The 14,766-nt window shown below is 43.4% G+C and overlaps 1 protein-coding gene across 1 annotated transcript in view; it reads right to left on the bottom strand.

Moving 5' to 3' along the window:
- DNAH2 (dynein axonemal heavy chain 2) overlaps positions 1 to 14,766 on the bottom strand; it is a 3,498,763-nt gene that overhangs the window by 2,130,944 nt on the left and 1,353,053 nt on the right. The window contains exon 30 of the mRNA XM_069646273.1: positions 13,662 to 13,800. Within this exon, the coding sequence (XP_069502374.1) occupies positions 13,662 to 13,800 (139 nt within the window). The remainder of the gene's footprint in view (positions 1 to 13,661; positions 13,801 to 14,766) is intronic.

A 14,766-nucleotide genomic window follows, 5' to 3' on the forward strand; every position in this document is an offset into this window, starting at 1 on the left:
GTTTCCTTTCCTAACCTTTTCCACCACCTCAGTATTGCATTTAAGTGTCAAAAGTGATATATCAATGTCCACAGTGCCCTAGCAATTGAAGTCACCTTAGGATCTAGTAAGTATGTGCGTGTCACATCCCAAAAGGATATCTACTTGCTTAACTTAAATCTGAGGGAGTGTTTTGACGTGTGTTTTCTATTGCTGCATCTTGCCCTTTCTAAAGAAAGCGCCTCTTAAAACTGACTGTTAAATAAATAATTATTTTACTAGACAAACGAGTATCAGTGTTATTTGGATACTTGTAACTGTTAATCTTTATGTTGCATTTCTACAGCTCACATTTATCCCTCTTGAGATAAGTGTGGCTGCTGAGTTACTCTACCAACTTGTGTAGTGCAGACCTACACCAATAGTTAGGTTATCTATTGCAAAGAAGACAAGGCTGGTGTAGTCTCCCACAGTATTACTACATACAATCTTGCCTAACAAGGGTTTATGTAGCAGCATGCTATACAATGTTGCAAAGACCAACCCGCTGCCATTTCTATCAGCCATTTATTGGGCAGCCAATGGTATCACTAACACTTATACATACTATAGGTATATATGTTCCCTTAACCAATCCATCCCTTCAATAGGTTGCACAGTTTGCCATGCAGGATGACGTCATAGCTGATGAAATTGAGGTTTAAAAGCTTTGCATAATCAAGTTTGGATGCGAGTGTGTGGACTATAGCCCGTTGTTCGCCAGATTGCCCTACTTTATTTTATATTAATAGTGCAGTAGTACCATATTTTTTTAGTCTGCTCAGTTATTTGGGTCAGAGATCTTTATTTGTAACTCCATCTAGCACATGAGACTCTTCAAGGTGCTCTAGCACACACTAAACAGAAAAACATCCATGTACGCCTGAAGGAGATGCACCTGGATGGATTATCGCCCCCTACATACGGTGTCTGCCAAATCCCTTGGATTCATCCTGAACTGACAGAGAATCAAGACAATAGTATTTGCTGAAAGTATGCAAAGAGGACCAAAGTTGCCACACTACAAATGTCTTGTACAGGTACCCCTCTCTGAAGAGTCGAAAGTAGCCACTCCTCGGGTGGAATGCACTCTTAAACCACCGGGCAGATCTTTGCCAGCCAAGGTATAGCATTCCGAATGCATTAAATTATCCAGCGAGCAATGGTTTGTTTGCTGACAGCTTGTCCCAATTTCTGACCTGAACAGCCCACAAAGAGCTGGTCATCCTGCCTGATTTTGGACTTTCTGGAAATATAGCAGCTCAATGCCCTTTTAGGGTCTATGCGATGTAATCTTTCCTACTTAGGATGATGAAGAGGTGGCCAACAAGCAGGCAACACAATCTTCTGAACTAAATGGAACTCTGACACCACTTGTGGTAAGAAGGACGTACACTCAAAACCACATTTTCCTTAGAAAAGGTAGTAAAGGGTGGTTTTGACAAAAGAGCTTTAAGCTCACTGACTCCTACTGACTCTTACGGGTTAACATTCCAAGTGGAAAAGAGTGTAAGGCTTCAAAAGGTTCCCCCTTTTAGGTACCTCAAGACCAAATTCAAGTCCCAAACAGGTACAATAAATGGAACTCAGGGAAACATCTCCCTTAAACTCTTTAAGAACTGAATTACAAAAACTGGTTACAATCGCACAAGGTAATAATGTCCCAAAATGATGCGGTACACATGCAAGCTAGCATGAGGAAAAAAACCTCAAAAGAATTTTGGGCCACTATAAACAATACTGAAGCTCGACAATTTGCTCTAACAAGTGTTATGGTGAACGAAGAACAATGGCCAGAACACTACACTACTCTCTTTAAACAACAGAACATCTGCGACCAAGTCACCTTCGATGAAGACAGTCCATGGAATATTGAAATTACCAGGGATGACATAATTCGGAACATCAAAAGACTAAACTCCTCAAGGGCTCCTGGCCCGGATGGTCTGACGAATTATAACATTAAAACAAAATCCAGAGGAGTGAGCCAATATGTGTGACGCTTTATTTGAGTTCATTTTAAGAGAAAGGAGAATTCCAGCCTCCTGGAAGTGCGCGTCATAGTTCCAATCTTTAAAAAAGGAAATCGTAGTGATCCAAGGAACTATAGACCGATCGCCTTACTGGATGTAATCGGAAACATTTTTGCCACAAAGCTACAAATCCAACTGACAGCATGGATCAAGACATTTGGAAACTATGATATTAGACAAACCAGCTTTGTAAGGGGCGTTGGCTGCAACCTAAACTTAATTATAATTAACTTACTAAAATTGGAGGCCATCAAAAAAAAAAAACCCATATATTTAGCCTTCGTGGACCTAGCTCACGCTTTTGATGCAGTAAACTGGGATCTGCTTTGGAAAAAGCAGAAAGAGAAAAACTGTCCAGAGGGTCTTATCCGGGCGATTAGAGAACTATATCTGGATACCAACATAAAAATCAGGCGAGATTGTGTTGGCACCCTGTCAAAACCTAAAACCACAGAACGTGGTGTCAAACAGGGTTGCCCTTTAGGAGCGTTCTTGTTCAACTTTTCTACATCTGATGTGGGACAAGCACTGAGTAAAATCAGAATGTTTCCACCCAGAATGAACTGGACCCCAATCAATTGGATTCTATACGCCGACGATATTGTTCCCTTAGATCTAACCCGAATCGGCTTACAGCGAAAACTGCAAGCTTTACGAGAATACACTAGGGAAAATGGTCTTGAAATGAACATCGCGAAGACAGAGATCCTGGAACTAAACTTATGTGGCTGAAAAAAAACTAATGAGAAGTTTCAATGGAAAATTGGCAACGACAACCTTAGGAAAGTCATCCAAGCTAGATATCTTGGTGTGATGATAAGTGCACACAGAAATGATGATCCCATGGCAAAAGAAATCCATTTTAAATGTAAAAAAATGTAACCAGGGTGTAAGGATCAATAACAAATATGGAAAATTCAGTATTAAACCGGTACTGGAATTCTCCAAAAGTAAGGTGTGCCGTCTATAATTCATGGAGCTGAGACCTTGTTCGGATGCTTGTACAAAGTATGGGACTCCTGTGAATACATATTCTGGAAAAGAATACTACATCTACCGAATGGAACACCAATTACCTGTATTAGATTTGAGTAGGGTTTAACATCCATAACTGCAAAAGTCTTGTGGAATTCATTGTCACTGTACAGGAAAGTGTACGGTATGGACAACATTCCACAATTCCAGATTCTAAATAAAATCTTCAAGAAAAATGATCAATCGATACAAGGAACATGGGCGAATAGCTGCAACGATCTGATCGAAATCCTTGATACTTCAAACGACACGCTCTGGTGGAATCCCGACAAGGTGAAAAGAAAACTTTGGCAATGGGACTGGATACGCACATTACATCAAAGAAATATGCACACATGTATTAAACTGGTACCACCCGAAGCAAAAGCTTACAGCACCTTGTCTAAGTATCTGATCAAATTCCCGGATAGATCCTTAAGGGACTTCTTCCTGAGATTTAAATTGAACCAACTTGAAACAAAAGAAATACTAAACCAAAGGAAAACATGTGGTGTGAAGGATAAAAAGTGTAGATTATGCCAAAACATAGATGAAAACTTTAAACATCTAGTGCTTTATTGCCCTGCCTTTACGAGACATGAGACTAAATCTGTTTGGAGAAGAAATAGAAAAAAAATCGACCTGGGATGGTGAACAATGGTGGTCCGCCATATTTGAAGGCGTGAACAACAAATTAACCTTCCCCCACATATACTTCCTGAAAATGATATTGGGAAAATTGCAGAATGAGACCGTGTGACCTGGTCACTCTTTCATGACTGGACATGCTAGTACATACTGACCTTGGGGTGCAATTAGTATTATACTAGAGAACATAAAATTCAACCACGAACTGCTGAACGATCTTGAATCTTCACAATCAAAAAAGAGTGGATAGAGAGTAGCAAGCTTGTTAAAAGCAGAAAATCAGAAATCCTCCTTTAGGTGCTCCTTGTCTTTTAGTCTTATGTTCCGTTTTTCACTTTTTTTTTCTTCTTTTTAAAAATTTGTAACAAACTGAATAAAAATTTAAATAAAATAAAAAAGAACTGAATTACAATAGGGACCTTGAAATAGGAACCCTCATAAGGTGAACACTTGAAAATGGAAAGCGCCGCCACAAAGCTCTTTACTGTGGAAACCTGAAGCCCTTGATGGGCCAGATGTAGATAAAAAGATAATACAGTAGAAGTTGTCAATCTAAAAGTATCAATACTCTTATCTTTGCACCATCTGCAAAATGTATTTCAACAGCAGCGGCACAGAGACAGCAACACTTCCATTACATCATACGGAAGGTCCCAATCTTTGTACCTTATCCTCTCAGAAACAAGGCGTGAAGATTCAGAGTACTGATTTCCGGATGAATAAGGAGACCCCCCCTCTTGTGAGAGTAAGTCCTCTCTTTGGGAAAGTCAAATTTGAGGGGGGATGGCCATCTCTACAAGTCTCGGGTACCATGTTCTCCTGGCCCAATTGGAAGCAATTAGGATCATGGATTTCCCAAACTCCTGATGACATAAGGAATGATGGCGACTGATGGAAACGCGCACATTTCCTGTCCACTATGAACGCGCCTCCTTGACCTCCTCTCTGAGGAAATTCCCTGGACCAGTATAGGACACACTTCCTGTTGAAACTGGATGCAAACAGATCCAACTGAGGGGTTCACCAATGGGTGGAGATCTCTAGAAGGACTTCCTGTGCTCTGCCTGCTTACAGTGTTCACCGCTATACTTTCTTATCAGTCTAGGTGAACTGCCAGTAGAGAGATTCCTTCTCTTAGTGCCCAAAACAAAAGCTGCATTGCTTCTCTGCACAGAGGTAGTGACCCTACACCCCCTTTCCTGTTGAGGGCCCACTGAAGGGACCTCATTGTAAAACAGGCTTCTGGCAATAGAAAAGCATGAGGCTGAGCAACCTTAGAAAGCAGAAGACTGGAAGACGCTGGGAAAACGGAAACTTTTGGATCATCTGCAAAAGATGTTGAGGCTGAGCTCGGGGGTGGGACGGAGGGTCTAGGAGCAAGGCTTTCCCCAAGGACGAATCTAGGACTGCTCCAATAAAAAGATGCTTTTGTCAAGTGGGACTTCTTGAAATTCAGGGAGAAGCCCAGTCTGTGGATGAAGTGGCAAGTATGACTGAGATGATCCAAAGCCTTTTCGGGAGAACAAACTCTGATCCCCCAATCGTCCAGGTAGGGGTAGATGTGAATCCCATCCCTCGTTAGACTTGCTGTCACCACCACCATGAGCTTGGTGAAGACGCTCAAGGCAGAGATGAGCCCGAATGGCAGGACCCGATACTGACACAAATAAGAGTAAGCATCCTGAAGATCCAATGATGCCAACCAATCCTGAAGTCGAAGGACCTGAAGGATCTGCGAAAGAGTTACCACCTTGAACATGTCCTTCCTGAGGAACTTGTTCACGCTTCCTCCCACATCCTCACTGAGACAGACCACAGATACCACAAGTTCCTGTGACGCACCTTGCAGACCCTGCAGCCATCACCCACTCCACACTGACTGGTCCATTGTTCCGATGCCTAGTTGAGCCAGGTCCCCTTCCATCATGCCATTGGATTGGCTGGTTGCAGCTTTTTGCCCTGGCCTACAACTGATGCTGGCAGTCGGAGCCAGCCCGTTTCTAATGTCTTTCTAAAGCATCACGTCCCTGTCTGGCCCTGTCCGGGCCAGGCCGCCATGGCTGCCGTTCTCTAATCCTTCATCAACGTATGGCCTTTCGCGAGGTCAGGATCGAGTGTTACCATCAGTTGTAGCCTGCAGCACTGCCCTCCTGTTCTGCCTTACAAGTTTGGCTATTGAGGGTAAGACTCTCATCATGCACCCTCACTATGACTTCCTATCTACGCCTCTGACTGTAGTAGCACTTGCCAGTGTTATTGCCTTCCCGATCTAGATCAATGCCTCACTGCCCCACTATCCCTCTCTTCACACCCACCTCCCTGTGCTCCGGCTCTAGACACATTTAATATCAGAGTGCCTGCCATACCTTGCATGAAGCTTACCGATGCTGCCTTGCTGGCACTGCATTGCATTTGAATGTTCTTACATGGCATCTGCTTTAGATCCCTCCTATTGCGACCCAGCAGCCTCGCGCTGCATGCAAGTCCCGGCTTGTACTTTAAAATATGCACTTGCTATTTCTTCGCTCATTACCCACCCTGGATTACTTGCCTCTTATCGACTGGATTATGTTTTGCAGCCTTGTGCTATGTTGGTACAATGCCTGAACCTTATTTGATCTGTTCTTGGCCATGCACTGTATTTGTTAAGCTGCGTTAAGTACATGTAGCTTGGCCATCTATCTAAGTGTGACTTTGTGCCCTGTGCTCTATTTGTGTACTGCTTGATACCTTACTGCTTTCAATCTCGCCCTGCGCTGTATATGTAGGCTGCCCAATACCCACCTGTTCAGGCCCTTCTACCTGCTGAATATGTCGGCATTGCACCTTACTTGACCTGCTGTCTGTTCCTGATTCTGCATTTGTACATCAGTCTTCTGCTACATGCGGTATGTGACCCACTTATTGTGTCCTTGCCTCCCCCTATACATGTACATTGCCCGATTTCTTCTCTATATATACAACTTAAGCACCTTACCTGGCTGCTTGGCACTGTGAGAAACCTGAAGGTATGTCACCCGCTAGTCCCTGGGGATCTGCAATCCAGGTGGCCAGGACATGGCCATCGCTATTGGATCCAGTTCCTGGGTGTGGACCAGTGCGGGAGGATCACCTGGATGGGGGGTCCTCGGGAGTGGAAGTAGGACACCAACGGGTGAGACGCAGTGTCCCCTTCCTTACAACACCTTTTCCCCATCCTACGCTGTAGGATATTCAGAAGTTCTAAGCCACCCCGCCCCACTTTCTGACACAAACACTTTCTTACACCACAAAAGACAACAGACTAACACCAGGGCTGTTTACGTGACATGTCCCAACACAAGGGTCAGGCAGAGTCAGACAATTGACAATAACTACACACACCTGATGGCCCTTTCCCTTCCCCACAGGGATAGAAGGTGGTGCACAAGAGCACACTTTGAGCAAGGCAAACAGCACAAGGCCGCTATTCCAGGGCGGAAGTTCAAGAGGAAGATAAAGGCAGAGACAACCGAAAGGACAAGAAGGAGGGAAGTGCCCTTGCCTTTTTCGACCCAGACCCACAAAGCCTCTGTGAAAGGAATCAGAAGGCTGGGAACAGCAGCTAGCGTGTGGTGTAGTCAACAGTGCATGGAGACCTCCTACACTGATAACCAAAACAGGGAGAGACGCTCGCTACCATGATACCGTCCTTGACTCAAGAGACAAGAAATGCCAATCGGTTCATCACAGCTGGTAAGTCGGATGGGAGGACCGATAGTAAACCGAACTGTGCTGAGCAAAGGATGCAAATGGCAACATAATGTGAATCAAAGAACAATTATCTTGTGCGTTACAGAACTGTTAAGAACCCTAGGAGAGACCAGCTGCAGAGTGGTATGGCCCCATGTAGGCGCTCATTCGAAAGACTCCGGTTGGTCTCCTTTTGTTAAAATTACAGATACCAGAAGAGCCGACGCAGGAGGTCAAAGTGATCATATAAGGGTTGTTGCGTAAAACCCCTTGTACAATCAAAAGTCTTTGACCCATAACGAACAGGGAAAGCTAAGGGAAGTAAAACCTGCACTTTGATAAAGCAAAGGAATCTGTGTAACTGACAAATGTGAACCCGGCAGAGAGATGCCTGCAAAACGGGGTGAAGCACAATAACCCCGGCAACATTGTGTTGACAAGAGTGAACCCAGCTGTGGGATGTCCACAGTGAAAGATTGTTTAAAAAGACATTGAGGCTCGTGAATACAAGTGAAATATTCTGAGTAAAAGGCCCTAGTGAACCAGACGAAGGGAGGCTAACATTCGAGAAGGGTCTGACCCCAGAAGAGGGGGATCCAGGGGTGAAGAGTAATCACACAGCATAAAGGAATATGGAAAATAACTTTTATTTTGTTATTTTGATACATCAGGCCCGCATAGGCAAGAGACTTTGGAGAAAAGAGACTTGGCCACCGAAGGTCCTGATATCGTTGAAAGGAATTGTAGCTTCAGGTCCTGATATCGCTGAAAGGAATTGTAGCTTCAGGTCCTGATATCGCTGAAAGGAATTGTAGCTTCAGGTCCTGGTATCGCTGAAAAGAATTGTAGCTTTGTGCTGGAGAAGCCCAGGAGCGTGCTCTGCTCAAGAGTCCCGCCTTGTCCCGTGCTCAAAACGTGGGGAAGGGAGACCCCAGCTATAACATCCTGACTTATCATTTGTGAACACTTCTTTCTTTTCTTGTGAACACTATCCCAAACTCTTTTGTAATTTAGCGGTAAGGATTGGCAATATTTCTTTTTAGTATAGGCCCTTTTATTTGACAAGACGCCACTAGAACTGCCTTATCATTATTTGATGGTCGTAGCTTGCTCCCGTCTTAGATTTAGGTTTAGATTAGGCTTTTTTCTCACCCATTTAGACAGTTTAATAAACACCCTTGAACTGTGATCACTTGTGTCTGTCTTTACTGTTGCCACCATAAGTTTCTTACAGCATCTACCTTATTTCCTTCTGCCTGCCCAACGTGCCTGCTTCCTACCTGACCTTACATAGAGCTCAGCACTGCTCTGCTCCATTTCTTGTCTCTCTGCTTTTGTGTGTCTGTATACCATTCTTAGCCCCTTGCACAATGAGCCGCGGCTTTCCTATGCTGCATTTTACCTATCCTTACCTTCATACTTGCTATAGCCCCCCACATCAGGAGGTGAGTCTTTCCAATATTGCATTTTACCTACGTTTTCCTGCATACTTGATTTAGCCCCCTGCACCATGAGTTGAGCCATTCTTATGTTGCTTTTTATCTACTTTCAGTTTTAAAGAACAAATTCATTACAGGGGCTGTTAGGCAGAATCCTGTGCAGTGCCCGTAGGGACCACTACACACAAGTGGTAATAGAAGTTCACCTTTGGTACAAGCCTGTACTACACTGTTAAAGTGGTAGCAGTAGCGGAGCAGCCAGACTTATCTCAAGAGTAAATGAGTAGTAGTAGAGATTACACAAAGGACCACAATTCCTGTGACTCAAGCAAACACTGACGCAAGGTTTCAGGTAAAAAAATATAAGTACATTTATTTTAAACCATCTGTTCACAAAACACTTCTATAAATTCAAACCCACATGTTAAATACACTACACACAATCAATTCCACTTGTTCCAGCAAATTCAAGGTAAGTACATTAGGATTTGACAGACCGGTGTTGCGATACTAACGCGTACCCGCGAATACAAATGCTCACAAAGTTAAAACACACTTTGTACTTTAGAATTTCAAACGAGGGAAAAGTGGATAAAATCACAGGCAATACTATTGTCAAGGCAAGGGAATCGGAGGACTTGTTCAAAGATACAGATTAAAGTCAATAGGCCTGTGCCAGTGTCAATGGAGCAGATGCTCAGTTGCCGAGGATCACACGTTAAACAGTTCGAGATTCGAGACGCCAAGAGTACCTACATATTGTCAGATGGAAGGAAAAGTTATAAGAGGGAAGGAAGAAAGGACAAATCTTTGAGGAGGAAAAGGGTTCACCCCGATTCCGGATGGTCAGACGGAGAGAACGACCAAATGTGCACAGTACCTTATTCCGTTGGAGAAAAGCTGGTGCCACGGCAGTTGTTCCTGGTAGTTCCTGAAGACTCATGGTTCCTGTGGTTTCAGTCGACAATGAATAAAAGGTACGCTCCTTTAAATCAGGAGAGGGCTCTTCTGATGGTTATCCAGCAGTGACTTCGACCCAGGAGAGGATTCTCTGACTGAAGAAAGGGTGAGCTGGTTGATCCCACCAGGCTCAAGGGAAGAAGACTCCGGACTGGATCTTCTCTTGTTGTTGAAGGGTAGATAGCTCAGGACTACAGCAGGGCTTCAACGGGACTCGGGGTTGCAGCAGCCCTCTTCTTCTCTGCTTCTCTTCAGTTCTTTGCAGTTCCAGTGGCGACTCTGCCTTCTAGCTCCAGAGTCCTGCCTTTTATGCCAAAATCCCCCATTCACACAGCCTGGCTGTCAATCACTCACCAGGGGGGTTGTCCAGCCCAAACAACCACCTCAGCCAACCAACACAAAGTGCCACTTGGGTCTCCAAGGAGCCCCTGTGCAGGGGGTGACTACACCCCTCCCTCACATTCAGCCCACCTAGACACCCAGACGCCAACGGAGGGCTTCTGATCAGAAGCCCGCCAAAGGTCGGCGATCAATGGAGGCAAACCTAGTTTGCCGCGCAAAGGAAGAGCCAAGAAGGATGTTAACAAAAAGAAATGGCGATTAAACCGAACCGGAGCCGAAATAAAAAGTATTTGGGCAAGCAGGTTTAAAGTTCGAGGCTACTAAAATAGTCTAAAACGTTACCACGTTATGTAAAATAATCGCAGCAGGAAAATTAGGGTAGATACCACTGCCACCAGCCAGATCTTAACGTTAAGGGAGCGAAACAATGCTCCAAGAGGCACAGAAAAAAAGGGCTAAGAATTAACCCTTTCCAATACTCAATATAAGATGGGGTGTACTGGATCCGTGGTAAACGTGGCTAGGTAAAGTTAATGGCAACTTTACCCTTTTCTGGGGGACAGTAGTCAGCCCCAGAAAATGGAGTCGGTGAGAAGTGTAAGAGACAACCCCTGTGTCACTGCACGGAAGGTGCTGTATAACACACAAAGAGTGGGGCTACTGAAGTGGTGTACTCCAGAGTCCACAATCACAAAAACAGTTAAAATACACATGGCAAAACACAGGTAAGAGTGGGGGAAAAGCTCACACTCTTACTAGGTTGAAAAAAATAAACTCCAGAAATCCAGCAAAGATACTGAGGGACACACTAGGTAAGGGAAATTAGCCATAGAATGAGAATTCTCCCTAATGGGGGCCAATTCTACTGCCCCCTGATGTGTAGAAACCTACTTCTGTCAAAGTGGATACCTCTGACGTTGTGATGGCAGCAATGCTTTCGCAGCAGCATCAACCTATAGGACAACTGCATCCAGTGGTCTTTTTTTCAAAGAAATTCATACCATCAGAACAGAACTATACAATCTCATCTCAGATAGAGAACTTCTCGCAATAAAATCAGCATTTGCCTTTGGGGCAAGGAATAAGGTGACAGTGTTGACGGATCATAGAAATGTAACATTTTGGCATGCCGCTAATACCTTGACTCTGCAACATCTCCAGTAGTCCTTGTTTTTTTTGCACATTATGACTTTGTAATTACCTTCAAACCAGGTCATCAAAATGGTAAAGCGGATGCTTTATCTAGATGCATAACTGGGAGTGAAACACTGAATCTGGCAACACCAGATCCTCTGTGTGAAGAGAAAAACATCACTGTTGTAGAAGTAAAGAAGTTGACTGAGATAGGAGAGAACATTAGTAGAAAGATGTCTCCAGAAAAATTGCAACATTGGACCAGGAGCGACCCTAGCAGAGTGATTTGGGAAGCTCTTCCGCATTTGAATACAAAATTGTATTTACCTAGTGAAAATCTGAAAGAAGAAGCACTGAAACAATATCATGAATCTCCTTTTGCTGGACATACAGATAAAAGGGAAAACATTAGAACTAATGAGGCGCAAGTTTTGGTGGAAGAACATTCAGTTTGATACACTGAACTTTGTTAAGATGTGCGAGATAGGCATGTGTGTGAAAACTGGGAATAAGAAACAGTTGGGACTTTTCATGCTCCTTTACCAATTCCACCTCGCCTTTGGCAAACCGTGGCAATGGATTTACCTGTGGATTTACTTGTGGATCTTCCGTTAAAGGGTGCACTACAATCCTGATGCTCGTGAACGTGCTACACAAAGCCGGACATTTCGTAGCGATCAGAGGGTGAGTTACTGTAACTACCTTAGCTCACGGATCCGTACAGAATGTAGTGCAACTTGATAGTCTGCCCAGTTAATTGATTTCAGATATAGATACTCAATTTGTTTCCAAGTTTTGGCAAACCGATTGTAAAGTATTGAGAATTGAAGTCAACCTAACCACCAGTTATCATCCACAAGAAAATGAGCAAACAGAAAAATCAACCAAGAATTGGAAAAATGTTGGCAATGTTATTTAAAGTAAGGATAAAGCTGGGTAGCCCTAGAATGGTTAGCCGAATTCTCTTATAGTAACACTTATAGTAACACCCTACAAAGATTCCATGTACATGTCACCTCTTAAAAGCGCTACGTTATCTCTGTGTCGGATTTGGTTCATAGAATTTTATAGTGAGCCTGACCAAGGAATGGCGTAGGAGGAGACACGTTAGGTGACGCATGTCATGCTACGAGGGGCGGGAAGGAATTTGTAATTAGCTGCTAGGAAGATGCACGGCGAAGGACAGTTAGGCAGAACAGTCAGCGCATGTGTGTACATAAGCCTGTGGGGATTTCCGTTAAGCAGGGAACTACGTGGAGGCGAGCGCGGTGCGCAGAGAGCATCAGCAAAAATCTGAAATGTAGAGGAGGCAATGAAGGTGTGAGCAGGAGCAATTGAAATAATAAATCCTGACCCTGCTTATTTGACTGTACATAAATAAATAAGGAGTTCTATAGTTTTCATAAAATAAGATGAGCACTTTTTTAAATAAAACCTTCTGTAAAATACTTCAAAAAGCTTGACACAAGAATTCATTGACTGTTTAGCTAAGACACAGTAGCAAAAAGAGCACAGAAGTTAGTAAGAGATTAAAGTAGTTTAAAGTTAACCTCCTCAAAGATATTTAGGAAAATGGCCACCGCTGCTAAAAAAACACTGCAAATAATCAGAGTAAACATACAAATATGCTATTCATGTGAGAATAAATAAACATTTGGTGTACAATTAATTAGTGAAATTAATTTGTATCACATTTTTCCTTTGTGACAAACAACAATATTTGTTCATCTTATTCTGTGGAATATCAAAGAAAATCTGAGAATGGTCTTCCCAGACGAAGCCGGGTTCTTAAGCTAGTGAATCTATGAATTAATTCACTGAAAAGCAACTAAGATTTTTCAATAGGCATGCTCTATGAGAGAAGAAAACTGCCATGTATTTAGCACAATGTTGAAAAGAGGAGAGCTCGTCATTTGAATTACCTTATCAGAATGAATTAGAAGGGGTTGGGGTGGTGAGAAGCACTGAAGGAATTCTCATCGAGATTTCAGTGATGCCTTTAGGGACGGTTGAAAACATTAGACCATATATCCCTTACCTTTTACTCACCTTATTTGCATGAGGTCTTTGTTCTTACTGTGTGCCTTGTATTTCTCGAGTAGATGTCAAACTAAGCCCCTTCCTTTGCTCTAATCTGCTATAAACAGTAGAATTTTCATTTTCCAGTATAAGCTGCACTTAGTCAAAAGTAGTGTACAGGCGCAGTGAGCTCCTACAATAGCATCCAACCTTGTATGTGGAAGAAGGTTGAACACCAAGCAATAGCCACATGTGACATTGTCTTTGATGTTCAAATATCTGAAAGATTACTTTCTGTATACCTTCACAATACCAGGGATTTAATTTGCCTGCATGCATTTACCTGGATATTGTGTTGCCCGAAGGGCATTGTTGTCCTTGTTTATACGGTCCATGATGGACTTCCAATTGGCATTGATGTCATCAAACTCAGCAGACTCCTGGGGTAATTGCTTTCGGATATCTTCACCAAGGAAGATGTTCTAGGATTAAAAAGACATAGGATAGACACATTTGGTGTTCGCATGGGCACATCTTTTACATTGGTAGGAAGAGCAAATTTCCCTTACATGATTAAACTGCATGCAAAAATATGTGAAGTCACAATAACATCTGAAAGCCCATTCAGTGGGCACATTGGGTGCCTTGAAGGTGATACTGTGGGAATTATATCATATATCATTAAAAAAGAAAAATACACAGACATCTTGTAGGAGTTTAGGAAAAAGAGTGGATCCGCAGATGGGCTTGTAGTAGTAAAATACTTTCTTTTGGTGGTCATATACCATAAAAGCACAGAGTCCCAGCTCCCACATAGACCGCAACTTTGCCTGGAATGTAGAGGCATTGGCCAGGCAAGGGCTTTTCATATATGGGAATTATGGACCCAAGAGGGCAGGATAAAGGCCGAAGTACAAAATCCAGTAAAATGCAAAAGTTCTGGAGTAAAAAGTCAAAAACGGTAGAAAAAGATCCACTGCTGTCAACCCATCCTGTACACACTGTAATTGTAACCACAAAAATACAAAAGAACAGGTTACAAGGGTACAAAGTATCCTAACCACACTTCATTTTAAGGTGATGTGTGCAGCTATAATAATACAAGAAATCCACAAAAGGACACATAGGGCTTCATTACAAGTCTGCCAGTCCGGAATTAAGGGTGCTGGTAGCAACGTTCCGGCACCCATTCCGGACGGCAGACTGCAACTGTGCCTGCCGGGGCCTCTGCGCCCAACAGGTCTGACCTGCCAGGCACAGCGGCTCCGGTAGGCACAGTTGTCACGGAAACACTGGCAATGTTTGCAACGGTGCCGGTGCTTCCGTGTCCCCACACCCATAGAGTCCTATTGGAGGTGAGGCAGAAGTCCTATTGGACTCTATGGGAATGGGGAACAACATTTTCCGTCGCCTGAGATCCTGGGCTGCCGTGACTTGTGATGTCCCGG

The sequence above is a fragment of the Ambystoma mexicanum genome, chromosome 1p (genome assembly GCF_040938575.1).
Source record: "Ambystoma mexicanum isolate Mex_15411 chromosome 1p, UKY_AmexF1_1, whole genome shotgun sequence".
Classification (NCBI taxonomy): Eukaryota; Metazoa; Chordata; class Amphibia; order Caudata; family Ambystomatidae; genus Ambystoma; species Ambystoma mexicanum.